Consider the following 17,573-nt stretch of genomic DNA (forward strand, 5'->3'; position numbering starts at 1 on the left):
ATAATATCCTTGATTATGCTGCTAAGCCTACATAGTGTAAATATAACATATATAGAGCTCAGAATCAACCATAGTTCATTCTGAACTCAGAATCTCTTGGGCTGGATATGACCCACTGGCCATTGTTTACCAATTCCTGGCCTAGAGTCCTAACAGAACTCTGTTTTATAATTTTCAGTTTTGCTTATGAAATAGATATTAAATAATGTATCATTTTGTTTTAATTTGCATGTAGAATCTTTTAGGGAAAATGACAAAATCTATTCATACTAGTTTTGCCTCAGTTATTTGGAAAAGCCATTGGTTAGTTAACTCAATACTTAGGACTTATTAAGACCTTGCTATCCTGTTTACAGCCAGTATATACTTGCTACCCACTATATATAATCTAGATGCAGCTTTTCTTCTTCATTATTCTTATCCTTTTTTTTTTTTTTTTTGAGACGGAGTCTTGCTCTGTGGCCCAGGCTGGAGTGCAGTGGCACAATCTTGGCTCACTGCAAGCTCCGCCTCCTGGGTTCATGCCATTCTCCTGCCTCAGCCTCCTCAGTAGCTGGGATTACTGGCGCCCGCCACCACGCCCGGCTAATTTTTTTGTATTTTTAGTAGAGACAGGGTTTCACTATGTTAGCCAGGATGGTCTTAATCTCCTGACCTCGTGATCCGCCCGCCTCGGCCTCCCAAAGTGCTGGGATTACAGGAGTGAGCCACCACGCCTAGCCCATTATTCTTATCCTAACTTAGTTTTTTCAAATATCATATTACTTTCATTCTTTAAATCCAAACAAAATGAACTATGCCATGATTTTGAGAATTTGTTTTTGCTTTTGGTTTGGTTTAGGGTTTGTATGTTGGCAGATGCCAGTACAGCTGTCCCAAACATCAAACATCCCTCTATCCATCCCCAGCCCTGCTTAGCAGAATTCCTGTTGACAGAATTAAACATCTTCATTCAAGGACCTTCTCAAGACGGACTGGGCTGCCAGTCAAACCAAACACTGGGGTAAGTAACATATTCCAAATATATGCAAGAAAGCACATATTGGTTTAATTCTTGGAAATATGCTGTCATTCTGTCAAGAAGTTACATCAGCCTTTTACAGGGGTTTAAGAAAAAATGTGCACATTTTAGGCATAAAAGATTGGCTGTGCCAGGTGTTGGCACTATCACGGTCTCTGCTCTAGTTCAAAGGCAAAGGGTGATGGTCTGGATGGGATTAACGCAGTGTAAGAAGGGATCATAAAACATTATGGTAGAGGTCTTGGCCATTCCTCTGACTAGGAAGAAGATAGACTAAAAGTACTAAATCTGCTGGCCAAAAAGCATGTATCTTTCACTGTGAAACAGATCATGTATTATATCACTTGGAATTTAAAATTTTTAAAAATACATCCTTTTGAAATATAGGGACAACCTGTAATGTTCTTTTAATGTTGAAAAAAGGATATTGGGCTGGGCATGGTGGCTTACACCTGTAATCCCAGCACTTTGGGAGGCTGAGGTGAGTGGACAACCTGAGGTCAGGAATTCGAGACCAGCTTGGCCAACATGGTGATACCCTGTCTCTACTAAAAAAAAAATATATATATATATATATATATATATATATATATAAATTAGCCTGGCACAGTGGTGGGTGCCTGTAATCCTAGCTACTCGGGAGGCTGAGGCAGGAGAATTGCTTGAACCCTGGAGGCGGAGGTTACAGTGACAGTGAGCCAAGGCTCCAGCCTGGGCGACAAGAGCAAGACTCCATCTTAAAAAAAAAAAAAGGGAATATTGGTGTGTGGCTGGGCGCAGTGGCTCATGCCTGTAATTCCAGCACTTTGGGAGGCTGAGGCAGGCAGATCACCTGAGGTCGGGAATTTGAGACCAGTCTGACCAACATGGAGAAACCCCGTCTCTACTAAAAATAAAAAATTAGTTGGGCGTGGTGGCACATGCCTGTAATATCAGCTACTCGGGAGGCTGAGGCAGGGGAATTGCTTGAACCTGGGAGGCAGAGTTTGCGGTGAGCCGAGATTGTGCCATTGCACTCCAGCCTGGGCAATGAGAGCGAAATTCCGTCTCAAAAAAAAAAAAAGAAAAAGAAATATTGAGGTACCTTTTATGAAGTGTTCTTGATTTAGCTATCCACAATTATTAATGTAAAATAAGACTGACTTTTGTGGGTTAGTCAAGAGATTAACTTTATTGTTTCATAACCTTGAATCACACAATTACTAGGAAGCTGTCATCCACTAAGCCTCCAAGTTGGGAAAGATCTTGGGATCAACTAAGTCAGCCACCTGTCTCATACAGGAGGCAAAATAAGACCCCATCTCTTCAAAAAATAAGAAATTAGCCAGGCGTGGTGGTGCACGCCTCTAGTCCCAGCTACTAGGGAGGCTGATGCAGAAGGATCACTTGAGCCCAGGAGATCAAGGCTGCAGTGAGCCAAGATCACACCACTGCCCTCCAGCCTGGTTGACAGAGTGAGACCCTATCTCAAAACAAAACAAAACAAAACAAAAATCATAAGTTCAAAGAATTCTGGCCGGACGCGGTGGCTCATGCCTGTAATCCCAACACTTTGGGAGGCTGAGGCAGGTGGATCATGAGGTCAGGAGATCGAGACAATCCTGGCTGGTATGGTGAAACCCCATCTCTACTAAAAATACAAATATATATATATATATATATTAGCCGGGCGTGGTGGCGGGCGCCTGTAGTCCCAGCTACTTGGGAGGCTGAGGCAGAATGGCATGAACCTGGGAGGAGGAGCTTGCAGTGAGCCAAGACTGCACCATTGCACTCCAGCCTGGGTGACAGAGCGAGACTCCATCTGAAAAAAAAAAAAAAAAAGACTTCTAACTTGAAGCAAATTTTGCACATAATTGAAAAATTAAGGCTGGGCGCAGTGGCTCATGCCTATAATCCCAGCACTTTGGGAGGCTGAGGCGGGTGGATCACGAGGTCAGGAGATCAAGACCATCCTAACTAACACAGTGAAACCCCATCTCTACTAAAAATTTAAAAAATTAGCTGGGCGTGGTGGCACGCACCTGTAGTCCCAGCTACTTGGGAGGCTGAGGCAGGAGAATGGCATGAAGCCAAGAGGCAGAGCATGCAGTGAGCCAAGATTGTGCCACTGCACTCCAGCCTGGGTGACAGAGCACTCCAGCCTGGGCGACAGGGCAAGACTCCGCCTCCCAAAAAAAAAAGAAAGAGAAAGAAAGAAAAGTTAGTTATATGTAGTATCAGGGAGTGCAAATGGGCATGAGCCAGGGGCCACTTCAGTGCCTCCAGCTTCTATCCGTGACCATGTTAATGGTGTGTTTCCCTTTTATTTTTTTATTGTAGTTCAGTCTTCTCTGCCAACAATTTTATGCCATGCTCCTGAAAAAGGTCACATATTCTTAGCGCAACTGGATGTTGATGTTATCAATACAGATCCTGGTCCCTCTGGTGATCACCATGTTAAGCCTTACGTTCTTCAACTTAAAAGAAAGAAGCATGGAAAATGTCCCATTGGAGCTGACTCTGAAAACATATGGTCAGACCATTGTTCCTTTCTTTATTTCTCAGAATTCCAGGCTGGATCCTCAACTTTTAGAACGCTTTGCAAATATGCTTATGACTAAGGGACAGATTCCTCTGGAGGTCCTGGGTAAGTACCAGGCCCAGGAAAATGGGGCATGAAACAGGCCTGTTGTTCTTTGTAGTGAAGCCGTGTGCTGCTGGGCCACGTGGTGCTCTCTTAAGTTTTTTTTTTTGGTTTTTTTTTTTTGGACAGGTCTTACTCTGTCATCCAGGCTGGAGTGTAGTGGCATAATCACGGCTTACTGCAGACTCGATCTCTTGGGCTCAAACCATCTTCCCACCTCTGCTTCCTGTGTCGCTGGGACTACAGGTGCATGCCACTGTGCCCGGCTAATTTTTTAATTTTTTGTAAAGACAGTAGTCTCACTATGTTGCCCAGGCTGGTCTTGAACTCCTGGCCTCAAGCAATCCTCCTACCTCAGCCTCCCAAAATGCTTGCATGCATAAGCCACCACACCCAGCCAGTAATTCTTTATAAATTTGGATACTAGACCTTCTCAAATATATCATTTTGAAATATTTCCTCCTATATTGCAGGTTGTCTTTTCACTTTCTTGATAGTGCCCTTGAAGAACAAAAGCTTTTAATTATGAAATTATGACAAAGACCAATTTATCTATTCTTTTCTCTTTTGTGTTTTTGATTCAAGAAACTATTGCCTTATCCAAGATAGAGAAGTTTTACCTCTACATTTTCTTCTAAGAGTTTTAGCTTTTTTTTTTTTTTTTTTGAGATGGAGTCTCGCTCTGTCACCCAGGCTGGAGTGCAGTGGCGTGATCTTGGCTCACTGCAAGCTCCACCTCCCAGGTTCACGCCATTCTCCTGTCTCAGCCTCCTGAGTAGCTGGGACTACAGGTGCCCACTACCACGCCCAGCTAATTTTGTTTTTGTATTCTTAGTAGAGACGGGATTTCACCGTGTTAGGATGGTCTCGATCTCCTGACCTCGTGATCCGCCCACCTCGGCCTCCCAAAGTGCTGGGATTACAGGCATGAGCCACTGCGCCCGGCCGAGTTTTAGCTCTTACATTTAGGCCTTTGATTCATTTTGAGTTAATTTTTTATATGGTGTTAGGTAGAGATCCAAATTCATTCTTTTGCATATATGTGTAATTGTCCCAGTGCCATTTGTTGAAAAGACAAAAGTTTCTGTTTTGGAAGATTTTTAACTACAAATTCAATTTCTGTTTTTTTTTTTTTTTTTTGAGATAGAGTCTTGCTCTGTCACCCAGCCTAGAGTGAAGTGGCACAATCTCAGCTCACTGCAACCTCCACCTCCTGGTTCAAGCAATTCTCCTGCCTCAACCTCCCAAGTAGCTGGGATTTCAGGTCCACGCCATCATGACTGGTGAATAGTTTTTCCTTTTTTTTAGAGGTAAGGTTTCACTCTTTCCCTGGAACTGCAGGCAGGTGCCACCATGCCAGGCTAATTTTTGTATTTTAGTAAAGATGGGGGTCTTGCTATTTTGCCTAGGCTGGTCTCAAACTTCTAGGCTCATGTGATTCTCCTATAGATTCCCCAGAAAAGAGCAGCAAACAGACTTGGCCTCTGTCCAAAGGGAGGGTGCCTTCGGGGGCTGCTGGAGCAGCATGTTCCCTGATAATCAGTGCTGGTGGATGGTAGAGAACAGTGTAACCACCTTCCAGGGGACAGTCAGGATTCCTGTGGCCACATGCCCAGCACAGACTTTCAAACAACCTTTGGGCCCCTCCCCTCATTTTTTTTTTTTTTCTTAAGAAAGAAGGTCTTGCTCTGTTGCCCAGGCTGGAGTGCAGTGGTGCAATTATGGCTCACTGCAGCCTAGAACTCCTGGACTCAACCAGTCCTCCCACCTCAGCCTCCCGAATAGCTGGAGCTACAGGTGCACACCACCGTGCCTGGCTCATGAGTATAGTTTTCTACCTTTATGATATGGAAGACCCTCCAGAGCTTGCCATGAAACCCAGACACCACAAAGTAGTATATAATATTTAAATACATAAACATTCAAGTCTATATAAGAAAAGACACATTAACTGATGTTAAATAACAAAAATACTTGACACATATATAAAGGACAAAGACACATACATATATATACATATGCACATATATATATATCTCCATCATATAAATCAGTGAGAAAATATGAGCAATTTGTTAGTAAAAAATGGGCTGAAGAAATAAATGGGCTATTCATAGAAGAAAAAACATCCAGTGCCTAATAACCATATGAAAATATGCCTAATTTTACCTAAAGATTTATAGACAAATAATATCTAGTATTATCAACAGAATCGGAAATAGACATTCCCATAGGCCATTGGTAAGATCAAGCTTTTTGGAGGACAATTTGGCACTATTTATTAAATTTTAGAAGTGCACCCCTGGCCGGGAGTGGTGGCTCAAGCCTGTAATCCCAGCACTTTGGGAGGCTGAGGCAGGCGGATCACAAGGTCAGGAGATCGAGACCATCCTGGCTAACACGGTGAAACCCCGTCTCTACTAAAAATACAAAAAATTAGCCGGGCGTGGTGGCGGGTGCCTGTAGTCCCAGCTACTCGGGAGGCTGAGGCGGGAGGCTGAGGCGGGAGAATGGCGTGAACCCGGGAGGCGGAGCTTGCAGTGAGCAGAGATCACGCCACTGCACTCCAGCCTGGGCTACAGAGTGGGACTCCGTCTCAAAAATAAATAAATAAATAAATAAAGTGCACCCCTTTGACCCAGTAATCTTTTTTTTTTTTTTTTTTAGACGGAGTCTCGCTGTGTCGCCCAGGCTGGAGTGCGGTGGCGCGAGCTCTCCTCACTGCAAGCTCCGCCTCCTGGGTTCACGCCATTCTCCTGCCTCAGCCTCCCAAGTAGCTGGGACTACAGGCGCCTGCCGCCATGCCCGGCTAATTTTTTGTACTTTTAGTAGAGACGGGGTTTCACCGTGTTAGCCAGGATCGTCTCGATCTCCTGACCTCGTGATTCGCCCGTCTCGGCCTCCCAAAGTGCTGGGATTACAGGCGTGAGCCACCGCGCCCGGCAAGACCCAGTAATCTTCAAAAAATTAGAAATTTATCTTACAGAAGTTATACATATGTATATGTGTATGTATGTGTGTATATATAATATATGTTTATTTTAGTATTGCTTTATAAAATAATAACATAAACATACACAAAAAAGAGATTGGTTAACAAATTATGGTACATACATACATAGAGTATAAAATGATGCAGTCATCAAAAATAATTATTTTGGGCCAGCGCGGTGGCTCACACCTGTAATCCCAGCACTTTGGGAGGCCGAGGTGGGCGGATCACAAGATCAAGAGATCAAGACCATCCTGGCCAACATGGTGAAACCTGTCTCTACTAAAAATACAAAGATTAGCTGGGCGGTGATGGTTCGTGCCTGCAGTCCCAGCTACTTGGGAGGCTGAGGCAGGAGAATCGCTTGAACCCGGAGTTGGAGGTTGCAGTGAGCAAAGATAGTGTCACTGTACCCCAGCCTGGCAACAGTGCAAGACTCCGTCTCAAAACAAACAAACAAAGAATTATTTTGATCTGTATATCCTGATAGAGTCAATGTCCATTACATACTATTAAATGTAACAAGTAAATTGGAGAAGATAATGCATAGTATCATTCCATTTTCATTTTAGAAGATAGTATCTAGAAAATATGGAAGGATTACACACAAAACTGTAGCAGTAGTTTTGGGGAGTGGAGAGGTACCTATACTTTGTAATTCCTACATGTCTCTTTTTTCCATATTGTATAATTTTAAAAATACATGAATTCTGGGCTGGGTGTGGTGGCTCACACCTGTAATCCCAGCACTTTGGGAGGCTGAGGTGGGTGGATAACTGAGGTCAAGAGTTCAAGACAAGCCTAGCCAAAATGGCAAAACCCCATCTCTACTAAAAATACAAAAATTAGCCTCACATGGTGGTGGGCACCTGTAACCCCAGCTACTCGGGAGACTGAGGCAGGAGAATCGCTTGGACCCGGGAGGCAGAGGTTGCAGTGAGCCAAGATGGCGCCACTGCACTCCAATCTGAGTGACAGAGTAAGAATCCGTCTCAGAAAAAAAGAAGATAGAGGCTCCTAAGTGTTTTTTACATGAGTAGTCAGTTGAAGTTACAGGGTGATTAATGATTGATAGAAGAGCCAAACATGTAAATTTTTTTTTTTTTTTTTTTTTTTTTTGAGATGGAGTCTCCCTCTGTCGCCCAGGCTGGAGTGCAGTGGCACGATCTCGGCTCACTGCAACCTCCGCCTCCTGGGTTCAAGCAATTCTCCTGTCTTAGCCTCCCAAGTAGCTGAGATTACAGGTGCCCGCCACCACACCCAGCTAATTTTTGTATTTGTAGTAGAGACGGGGTTTCACCATGTTGGCCAGGCTGGTCTCGATCTCTTGACCTCATGATCCACCCGCCTTGGCCTCCCAAAGTGCTGGGATTACAGGCATGAGCCACCGTGCCCGGCTCAAACATGTAAATATTTTGTATTTCAAATAGCTGTGATATGGATAGGGAGAACCCTTTTATTTCCTTCATTTTTTAGTTAACAAAGAAAAAATGAATATATTTATTGTATACAACATGAAAGAAGTCTTTTATTACATTATTTTTATAGAACATTGGTTATAGCAAGGGAAACAAAATATTACTCATGTTTACCATTTGCTAGGATGTGGTTATAGTATTGATGACAGTAATGCTTCCTTTAAATAATATTTGTTGTAAGAGGAATTCACCTACTATATGTAAAGGTGAAGAATAGCCTTGAAGATCACCCAGAGTTTAATACCATCTATTTATCCTATCCTATTTTAGCAGAAGGATATGTGGTCCAAAAGAAAACCTATGCCTGGGAGTCACTAGTTATGGGGAAGTACCTCACAGCTCTGGCTATTTCAGGACCTGTGTACATCATCCTGCTTTTCTTTGTTGAAACCAGTATGTTCTGGAAACCGAAAACTAGGGTGTCTGACTTATGCATGAAGAAAATTTGGTGAGTGGGTCAACGTGTAAGTCCTCTAGGATAGGTCCAGGGCCTGGCTCCATAGCTTCCTTCCTGTGGTCTGTAGCTGCCTTGATTCTCAGCATCAGAGGGAGCCTGCAAATCATCTGGTCCCATCTCAGAGCAGAGAGGTGACAGCTTGTGCCCAGGGACTCCCAGAGAGGGAGGAAGACTTGGGCTTAGTCCCTAGGCCCTGTTAATGATGCTGGCCACCTGTGGGGCTTTAAGGCCTGCTGGTCAATGAATAGAAACAATACTCTGGGATTGGTCCAGGCGTGGTGGCTCACACCTGTAATCCCAGCACTTTGGGAGGCTGAGGTGGGTGGATCGCCTGAGGTCAGGAGTTTGAGACCAGCCTGTCCAACATGGTAAAACCCCATCTCTACTAAAAATACAAAAATTAGCCAGGTGTGGTGGTGGGCACCTGTAATCCCAGCTACTCGGGAGGCTGAGGCACGAGAATCACTTGACCTGGGAGGCGGAGGTTGCAGTGAGCCCAAATTGCGCCATTGCACTCCAGCCTGGGCAACAGAGTAGGACTGCGTCTCAAAAAAATAAAATAATAATAATAATTACCTAGGATTCCTAAAAACAGTCACCTTCCAGAACACCTCTTTCCCCACAGACATCCATGAGCCAGACAGGAGAAAGTTCTGCCCAGTCAGCTCTTGGTCTGAGTATCTTCCAGAGGTCAAGACCACCCCAGGAAACTGTAGAAAATAGGCTTTTATTATATTTTGACATCCCCAGGTTATAAGTCTTCTAGTTTTCCTCAAAAGTCAATGCCATTTTGTTTGCATGTCCACCATATCATGGTCATGGCAATGTGAGTTCAGTTTTTTTTATATATATATATTTTTTATTATACTTTAAGTTCTAGGGTACATGTGCACAACGTGCAGGTTTGTTACATATGTATACATGTGCCATGTTGGTGTGCTGCACCCATTAACTCATCATTTACATTAGTTATATCTCCTAATGCTATCCCTCCCCCTTTTGATACCCGTAGTTGCTTCTGGAATAGGGGTGGGAGGTTTTATGAGAACCAATGTCAGCTGGGCACCTTTGAGGCCTTCCCAGAGAGGATACAGTCTGTGTAAGTCCTTTCAATCTCTACCTCCTACCATCACAAAAGCAGTTACATTTTCCCTCCTTGTCTTGGAATATAGGCAGTGTTGCACAAAGTAGCATTAGTGCCTGAAGACCAAAATGTGGAAGAGGGGCAAAAAGTATCCAGACTTATTTGGAAAATTTGTGTGAGAAAACTCCACTAGTTGTTAAAGAAATATCAAAGGTAAAGTCAGACCTGTCTTTAAAAAGTCATGAACATTCTTTTTTGGGCCCTTTGCATAAGGAATCAGTAAGTTGAAGGGCTCCCAGCCTTGACTACAGGTGTGGAGTATTGGCAAGTGCCTCAGAGTTAATCACATGAGTTCATCTGTGTACCCAGAGACAGAAATTTGCAGCTCAGCCCTCCACTGTCTCTTCTGTGGTCCCCTGGAAGACAGGAGGGCCTGGGACAGGACAGGAACCAGAGCCATGAATGTCAAGAACCGAGGATGTGGGCCGGGCGCAGTGGCTCATGCCTGTAATCCCAGCACTTTGGGAGGCCAAGGTGGGCGGATTGCCTGAGCTCAGGAGTTCAAGACCAGCCTAGGCAACACAGTGAAACCCCGTCTCTACTAAAATACAAAAAAAATTAGCCAGGTGTGGTGGGGGGTGCCTGTAGTACCAGCTACTCGGGAGGCTGAGACAGAGAATTGCTTGAACCCAGGAGGCAGAAGTTGCAGTGAGCTGAGACCGCGCCACTGCACTCCAGTCTGGGGGACAGAGGGAGACTCTGTCTCCAGGGAAAAAGAAAAAAAATCAAAAACAAACCCTCAGGCAACATCAAAAGGTTTTGTTTGCTTCAAGGACAGAAGGGAAAGGGCCTATCTTAGGGAATTAAGTTCTCAATATGCAAAGACAGTTGGAGAAGACAAAACTTTAATAAACCCTGCTGGGAGTAGCAGCTGAGAGAAGGCAAGTGCGAGTCTGGGTACAGGAGAGTCCACGTGGGCCGGAAGGCAGCTGGTACCTACCCCAGAGCAAGTGTGCACCAAGCACAGTGCAACTCCTGGACTGCTGACTGCATTGCAGCCTGCTCACTGTGTCTCCTGTCTTGTGTGTCTCAGATCTACGTCAAGAAGATGCCCCTGCTGGTTGTGAACAAAGTGTCCTTCACTGTGCAACCACAAGAATGCTTTGGCCTTCTTGGCATCAATGGGGCTGGGAAGTCTTCCGTTTTCAAAATGCTGACTGGGCAGAAGCCCATAACCTCTGGGGACGCCTTTGTCAAGGGCCTTAGCATCGGCTCTGATGTAGGGAAGGTGATTTTGTCCCTGGAAACAAACGTGGGGTTGTGACACAGGATTTGGGGAACAGAAACTGGAATGGGACTTGCTTTCTGAAAATTCCATGTATCTGTTTCATCTGTGACTGCCAAATCCATAGCTCTATCCTAGATTGCTTCTCTGAGCTCCAGATCATATGTCAAGTTGTTTACTTAACATCATCTCATGAATGTCCCACAGGCACCTGAAATTCAACAGGCCCTAAGTCTCCCCACAGCCCCGCAACCTCCTCTTACTTCTTCCCTCGTGCTTCCTGGGGGAGTGAGTGGCACACATCCTCCTGCTGTTCAAGGCACCTCTCCAGACACCTAGTCAAACACAGTCTGTGGATGCTGCCTCCCAGCGGCTCTTGAATCTACCGTCTCTGGACCCAGGTCCTCCTTCACTCCCCCTAGTTGAGGAGGCGCCTGATGTTCAGTCTGTGTTTTCCTTGACTTGTCTGCAGCATTCATAATGCTGGCCTTTTCTGCTTTCAAACTCTAGCCTTCCTCTGTTAACTTCTGTAGCTTCCCCTCTTCTGGCTCTTCTCAATCACTGACACATCCTTCTCAGAAAGGAGTCTTCTTCATCTGCCCCTTACATTTCTCAGGGGCTGCATCGTCAGCCACTGTCTTTCTCACTCCCCACGCACTGTCCTGCCTGTCGTCCTCTCGCTGCTGTGGCTCCTGTTAACATCTGTCTGTGGACACCTCCCCGGTAGGCACACCCCAGCCCACTCCCGCCCTGTGCTTCAGTCCTGCACGTTGATCCCTTCTCATCAGCCTTCCTTGGGCATTTCACAAATGTTTCAAACTGGAACTTAATATCTACACCTAAACCTGACCCACTCTTGGAGTCTCTATCTCAATGTTGGCACTGGTTCAATGAGACACTTCTTGAAGGCCTCGTGTGTCCAACTGTTGTGCTAGACCCAGTGGTTCTCACTTGCAAGGGGCTCATGAGCACATGAACAAGCCATTGCCATGAGGTAAGTGCACAGCTGAGGTGGGGGTGGTGCAGAGGGGATGCGGTGAAAGGCACCCAGAGAGACCACACTGCAGAGGCACGATCAGAGTTGTACTCTTCACAGCAGACACATGCATGAGCCACTCTGTTACCAAGAAGTTTTTCAAGCTGTCCTCCATGTTCATGCCCTAATCATGTAGAGAGAAAGCAGAAGAACGCACCCAGTCTAGTTCCAGAATCCATGCTCTCAGTTGCCACTCTATGTTGTCTTTCGGTGTACCTAGCTTAGTTGGAAAATTATAACCAATGTAAGCCCTTCTTGGTCATGAAATATTTACTATTAATTTTAACTTTTTATTACTTTAAAAATCGTAGTCAAGGTCTTCTAGTAATGGCAAACGAGGAAATTCTGGCCCCTCTCCTGCTGATGATAACTAGAAAAACTGTACCAATGTTAAAAACATGTTTGAAAGCTTCAGAAAGCTGACAAGATAGTGAAGACTTACTGGGCCAGGAGGTAGAAGATGATAGAGGCTCAGGGAGGTGAGCAACTCAAGGCTGCACAGCTGAGAGCTGAGTGTTGCTCTTTATGCTGAGTGACAGGGATTGGAATTCAGGGTTTACTTGGGGCAAGGACATGCCTGGTGAATGCATCCTTTCTTTGAGTTGAGACCCTGAAGAGCTGCACTATAGACATAGGGGTGAGCTATGCTTATGCAAGCTTATGCAATGATTGCAAAACAGCCTGAACTTAATAGCAGTCTTTGACATGAAATTAACGTGACCCTAAACTGCCAGTGCTCCCAGACATCTATCAGAAATAAAGGGTAGTGGCTCACACCTGTAATCTCAGCACTTTGGGAGGCTGAGGTGGGCAGATCAATTGAAGTCAGCAGTTCGAGACTAGCCTGGCCAACGTGGTGAAACCATGTCTCTACTAAAAATACAAAAATTAGCCAGGCATGGTGGTGTGTGCCTCTGATCCCAGCTATTTGAGAGGCTGAGACAGGAGAATCACTTGAACCCAGGAGGTGGGGATTGTAGTAAGCCAAGATGTCACCAATGCACTCCAGCCTGGATGACTGAGCGAGACTCCGTTTCAAAAAAAAAAAACACAAAAAAAAACTGGCCAAGTGTGGTGGCGCACGCCTGTAATCCCAGCACTTTGGGAGGCTGAGGCAGGTGGATAAGTTGAGGTCAGGAACTTGAGACCAGGCTGCTGCCCAACATGGTAAAACCCCGTCTCTACTAAAAATACAGAAATTAGCTGGACGTGGTGGCACATCCCTGTAATCCCAGCTACTGTGGAGGCTGAGGCATGAGAATCGCTTGAACCTGGGAGGTGGAGGTTGCAGAAAGCTGAGATCGAGCCATTGTACTCCAGCCTGGGTGACAGAGTGAGAGATTCAGTCTCAAAAACAAACAAACAAAAACCTAAAACACAAAGGTAAATCTTCTCCAGGGAAAGAAGATACCATCCTAATCCTCAAATGATTTCTACAAACAATTTGGCAAATGCAATGCTTGGTGCACAATAAAAAAAATACTCAGGTACATGTGGATAAAATATAACACCCCAGCCCTACAAAAAAAAAAAAAATGAGAAGCCCGGTGCGGTGGCTCATGCCTGTAATCCCAGCACTTTGGGAGGCTGAGGCAGGTGAATCACGAGGTCAGGATATCAAGACCATCCTAGCTAACACGGTGAAACCCCATCTCTACTAAAAATACAAAAAAATTAGCTGGGCGTGGTGGCGGGCACCTGTAGTCCCAGCTACTTGGGAGGCTGAGGCAGGAGAATGGCGTGAACCCAGGAGGTGGAGCTTGCAGTGAGTCAAGATTGCACCACTGTACTCCAGCCTGTGAGACAGAGCGAGACTCCGTCTAAAAAAAAAAAAAAAAAAAAATTAGAATGAAGCACAGAGAGTCAAAAGACTAGAAAATATATAGAAGAGAATAAGAGTCATTGTTGTATACAGCCTCCAAGGTGTGCCCTAGTAATGCCCCTCCCAGCATTCACACCCTTGAGTAGTCCCTCCCCATGTTGTACCAGGATTGTTGGATGTGTCAGCAAAACACTGTAGTCTTCTGAAGAAGAGATGAGGTGCTACTTCTGAGACTAGGTCATAAAAGACACTACAGCCCCTGGTTTGGATACTCTCTTTCCCTCACAGCACTCACTGTATTATCACGGTTCGCCAGAGAAACAGAACAAATAATACATAGATAAACAGACATACAGAAAGAGATTTATTATGAGGCATTGGCTCACACAATTATGGAAGCTAAAAAGTTCCACAATCTGCCATCTGCAAGCTGGAGGCCTGGTAAAACCAGTGGTGTATCTCCTGTCCAAACCCAAAAGCATAGGAACTGGGGTGCCAGTGGTGTCAGTCCCAGTCTGAGTCTGAAGGGCCAAAAGTTAGTGGCCCCAGTGTCTAAGGATAGGAGAAGATGGATGTCCCAGTCTAGGAAGAGAGCAGAGTCACTCTTCGTCTGCCTTTGTGTTCTCTTCAGGCCCTCCACGGGTTGGATGACACCCAACGGCATCCTTGAGGGCAGGTATCTATTCCATCTCTGTTTCAAGTTCTGAGGGCTTCCAGAAACACTCTCACAGGCATTCCCAGAAATCATGTTTCACCAGCTATCTGGGCATCCCTGAGTCCAGCCAAGTTGGCACATAAAATTAACCAGCATGGCCGGGCGTGGTGGCTCACGCCTGTAATCCCAGCACTTTGGGAGGCCAAGGCGGGCAGATCACGAGGTCAGGAGTTTGAGACCAGCCTGACCAACATGGTGAAACCCTGTCTCTACCTAACATACAAAAATTAGCCAGGCATGGTGGCACGTGCCTGTAATCCCAGCTACTCAGGAGGCTAAGGCAGGAGAATCCCTTGAACCCAGGAGGCGGAGGTTGCAGTGAGCCGAGATTGCACCATTGCACTCCAGCCTGGGCGACAGAGCGAGACTCCGTCTCAAAAAAAAAAAAAAAAAAAAAAATTAACCAGCACACTCACTCTGAGGGAAGCTAAGTGCCATTGCCATGTCATGGAAACACCTAGGTGGCCCTGCAGAGAGGTCTGTGTGGTGAGGAGCAGTCAGAAAGTATCTGAGACCTGCCAGCCACTTGGAAACAGCTCCTCTAGCCTTCAGGAGACTTCGGGCCCAACTGACAGGTTAGCAGCACCTCATGAGAGACCCTGACCAGCACCATCCAACTAAGCTGCTCTGAGATTCCTGATCTAATGCATAAAAACCATGAAATAACAAATGACACCCACATTTTGGAGTAATTTGTTATGCAGCAACATATGACTAATCACATAGGAAGGATACAGTGAGAAGGCTTAATATGTGTGTAACAGAAGTTCCAAAAGGAAGGGGAGACAAGGCAACATTTGAAACCATATGGCTAAAACTTTTCAAAATTTATAGAAGACATCAATCACAAATGAAGCCCTATTAGCCCCAAGCAGGATAACAAAAAGAAATCAGCCCCTAGGAACAGTATAGTACATCTGCTGAAAACCAAACACAAGAAAAAGTCTTAAAAGGACCCAGAGATAAAAGGTGGAGTCCCTTCACAAGAGCAACAGTTACACTGGCAGCTGGCCCCATCACAGAAATAAAGAGGCCAGAAGACAATAGAACGATACATTGTAAGTGATATAAGAGGAAACAACCTACCTAGAGTAAAGTAACCCATAAAACTATACTTAGGAAAGAAGGTTTTTTTGTTTGTTTGTTTGAGATGGAGTCTCGCTCTGTTGCCCAGGCTGGTGCAGTGGCGTGATCTCGGCTCACTGCACCCTCTGCCTCCTGGGTTCAAGCGATTATCCTGCCTCAGCCTCCCGAATAGCTGGGATTACAGGTGCCTGCCACCACACCCAGCTAATTTTTGTGTTTTTAGTAGAGACGGGATTTCACCATGCTGGCCAGGCTGGTCTGAAACTCCCACCCTCAGGCGATCTGCCCGCCTCGGCCTCCCGAAGTGCTGGGACTACAGGTGTGAGCCACCAGCGCCCGGCCAGAAGGTATTTTTAAAAAGACCTTCAGATAAATAGAAGCTGAGAGAATTTATCACCAGCAGATGTATGCAAAAGGAGATAATAAAGAGTAAGTTTCAGGCAGAAGGAAAATGATCCCAGATGGAAACTCAAAGATTCAGAAAGGGCTAGGTGCGGTGGCAGAGCTCATACCTGTAATCCTATCACTTTGGGTAGCTAAGTCAGGTGGATCGCTTGAGGCCAGGAGTTCGTTCAAGACCAGCCCAGGCAACATAGTGAAACCCCCATCTCTACAAAAAATAACAAATTAGCTGGGTGTAGTGGCATGCTCCTGTAGGCCCATGTACTCCAGAAGCTGAAGTAGGAAGATCACTTGAGCTCAGGATTTGAAGTTATGGCAAGCCATGCTCATATCACTGCACTCTAGCCTCGGTGACAGAGCAAGACCCTATTAAAAAAAAAAATACAGAAAGGATGGCTGGGCGGGGTGGCTCATGCCTGTAATCCCAGCACTTTGGGAACCCGGGGGGGAAAAAGGAGTAAAAAGTGATTATTCATTTATTTATTTATTTATTTATTTATTTATGTATTAAAGACAGAGTCTCGCTCTGTCGCCAGGCTAGAGTGCAGTGGCGTGATCTCGGCTCACCGCACCCTCCGCCTCCTGGGTTCAAGCGATACTCCTGTCTCAGCCTCCCGAGTAGCTGGGACTACAGGCACGCGTCACCATGCCCGGGTTATTTTTGTATTTGTAATAGAGATGGGTTTCACTGTGTTGGCCAGGATGGTCTCGATCTCCTGACCTTGTGATCTGCCCACCTTGGCCTCCCAAAGTCCTGGGATTACAGGCATGAGCCACTGTGCCCAGCCAAGTGTTTTTGTTTTTTTTTTAAAGGGAGATGTGTGGCCGGGCATGATGGCTCACGCCTGTAATCCCAGCACTTTGGGAGGCCAAGGCAGGTGGATCACGAGATCAGGAGATAGAGACCATCCTGGCCAACATGGTGAAACCCCGTCTCTACTAAAACTACAAAAAAATTAGCTGGGTGTGGTAGCACACGCCTGTAGTCCCAGCTACATGGGAGGCTGAGGGAGGAGAATCGCTTGAACTCGGGAGGTGGAGCTTGCAGTGAGCCAAGAGTGCACCACTGCACTCCAGCCTGAGCAACAGGGCGAGACTCCATCTCAAAAAAAAAAAAAAAAAAAAGGGAGATGTGTCAGTTTTGACTGAAAGCTATAATAATAATGTCTTATGAGGTTTAAAATACAGATAAAAGTAAAATACATGACAACAATGGTTTTAAGTCAGGGGCGGGTAAAAGAAGTTAAAGTGGCCGGGCGTGGTGGCTCACGCCTGTAATCCCAGCACTTTGGGAGGCCGAGGCGGGCGGATCACGAGGTCAGGAGATCAAGACCATCCTGGCTAACACGGTGAAACTCCGTCTCTACTAAAAATACAAAAAATTAGCCGGGCGTGGTGGCAGGCGCCTGTAGTCCCAGCTACTCGGGAAGCTGAGGCAGGAGAATGGCGTGAACCTGGGAGGCGGAACTTGGAGTGAGCCGAGATCGCGCCACTGCACTCCAGCCTGGGTGACAGAGCGAGACTCCGTCTCAAAAAAAAAAAAAGTTAAAGTATTTTAAGGTCCTACCT

At 45.7% G+C, this 17,573-nt stretch overlaps 1 protein-coding gene across 1 annotated transcript in view; it reads left to right on the top strand.

The window, feature by feature from the left end:
* Positions 1-17,573, top strand: part of LOC112129411 (ATP-binding cassette sub-family A member 17-like) — a 111,919-nt gene that overhangs the window by 86,775 nt on the left and 7,571 nt on the right. The window contains 6 exon segments of the mRNA XM_063717818.1: positions 842-909; positions 912-1,003; positions 3,344-3,650; positions 8,472-8,565; positions 9,587-9,671; positions 10,752-10,946. Coding sequence (XP_063573888.1) covers positions 842-909; positions 912-1,003; positions 3,344-3,650; positions 8,472-8,565; positions 9,587-9,671; positions 10,752-10,946 — 841 coding nt within the window.

The sequence above is a fragment of the Pongo abelii genome, chromosome 18 (genome assembly GCF_028885655.2).
Source record: "Pongo abelii isolate AG06213 chromosome 18, NHGRI_mPonAbe1-v2.0_pri, whole genome shotgun sequence".
Classification (NCBI taxonomy): domain Eukaryota; kingdom Metazoa; phylum Chordata; class Mammalia; order Primates; family Hominidae; genus Pongo; species Pongo abelii.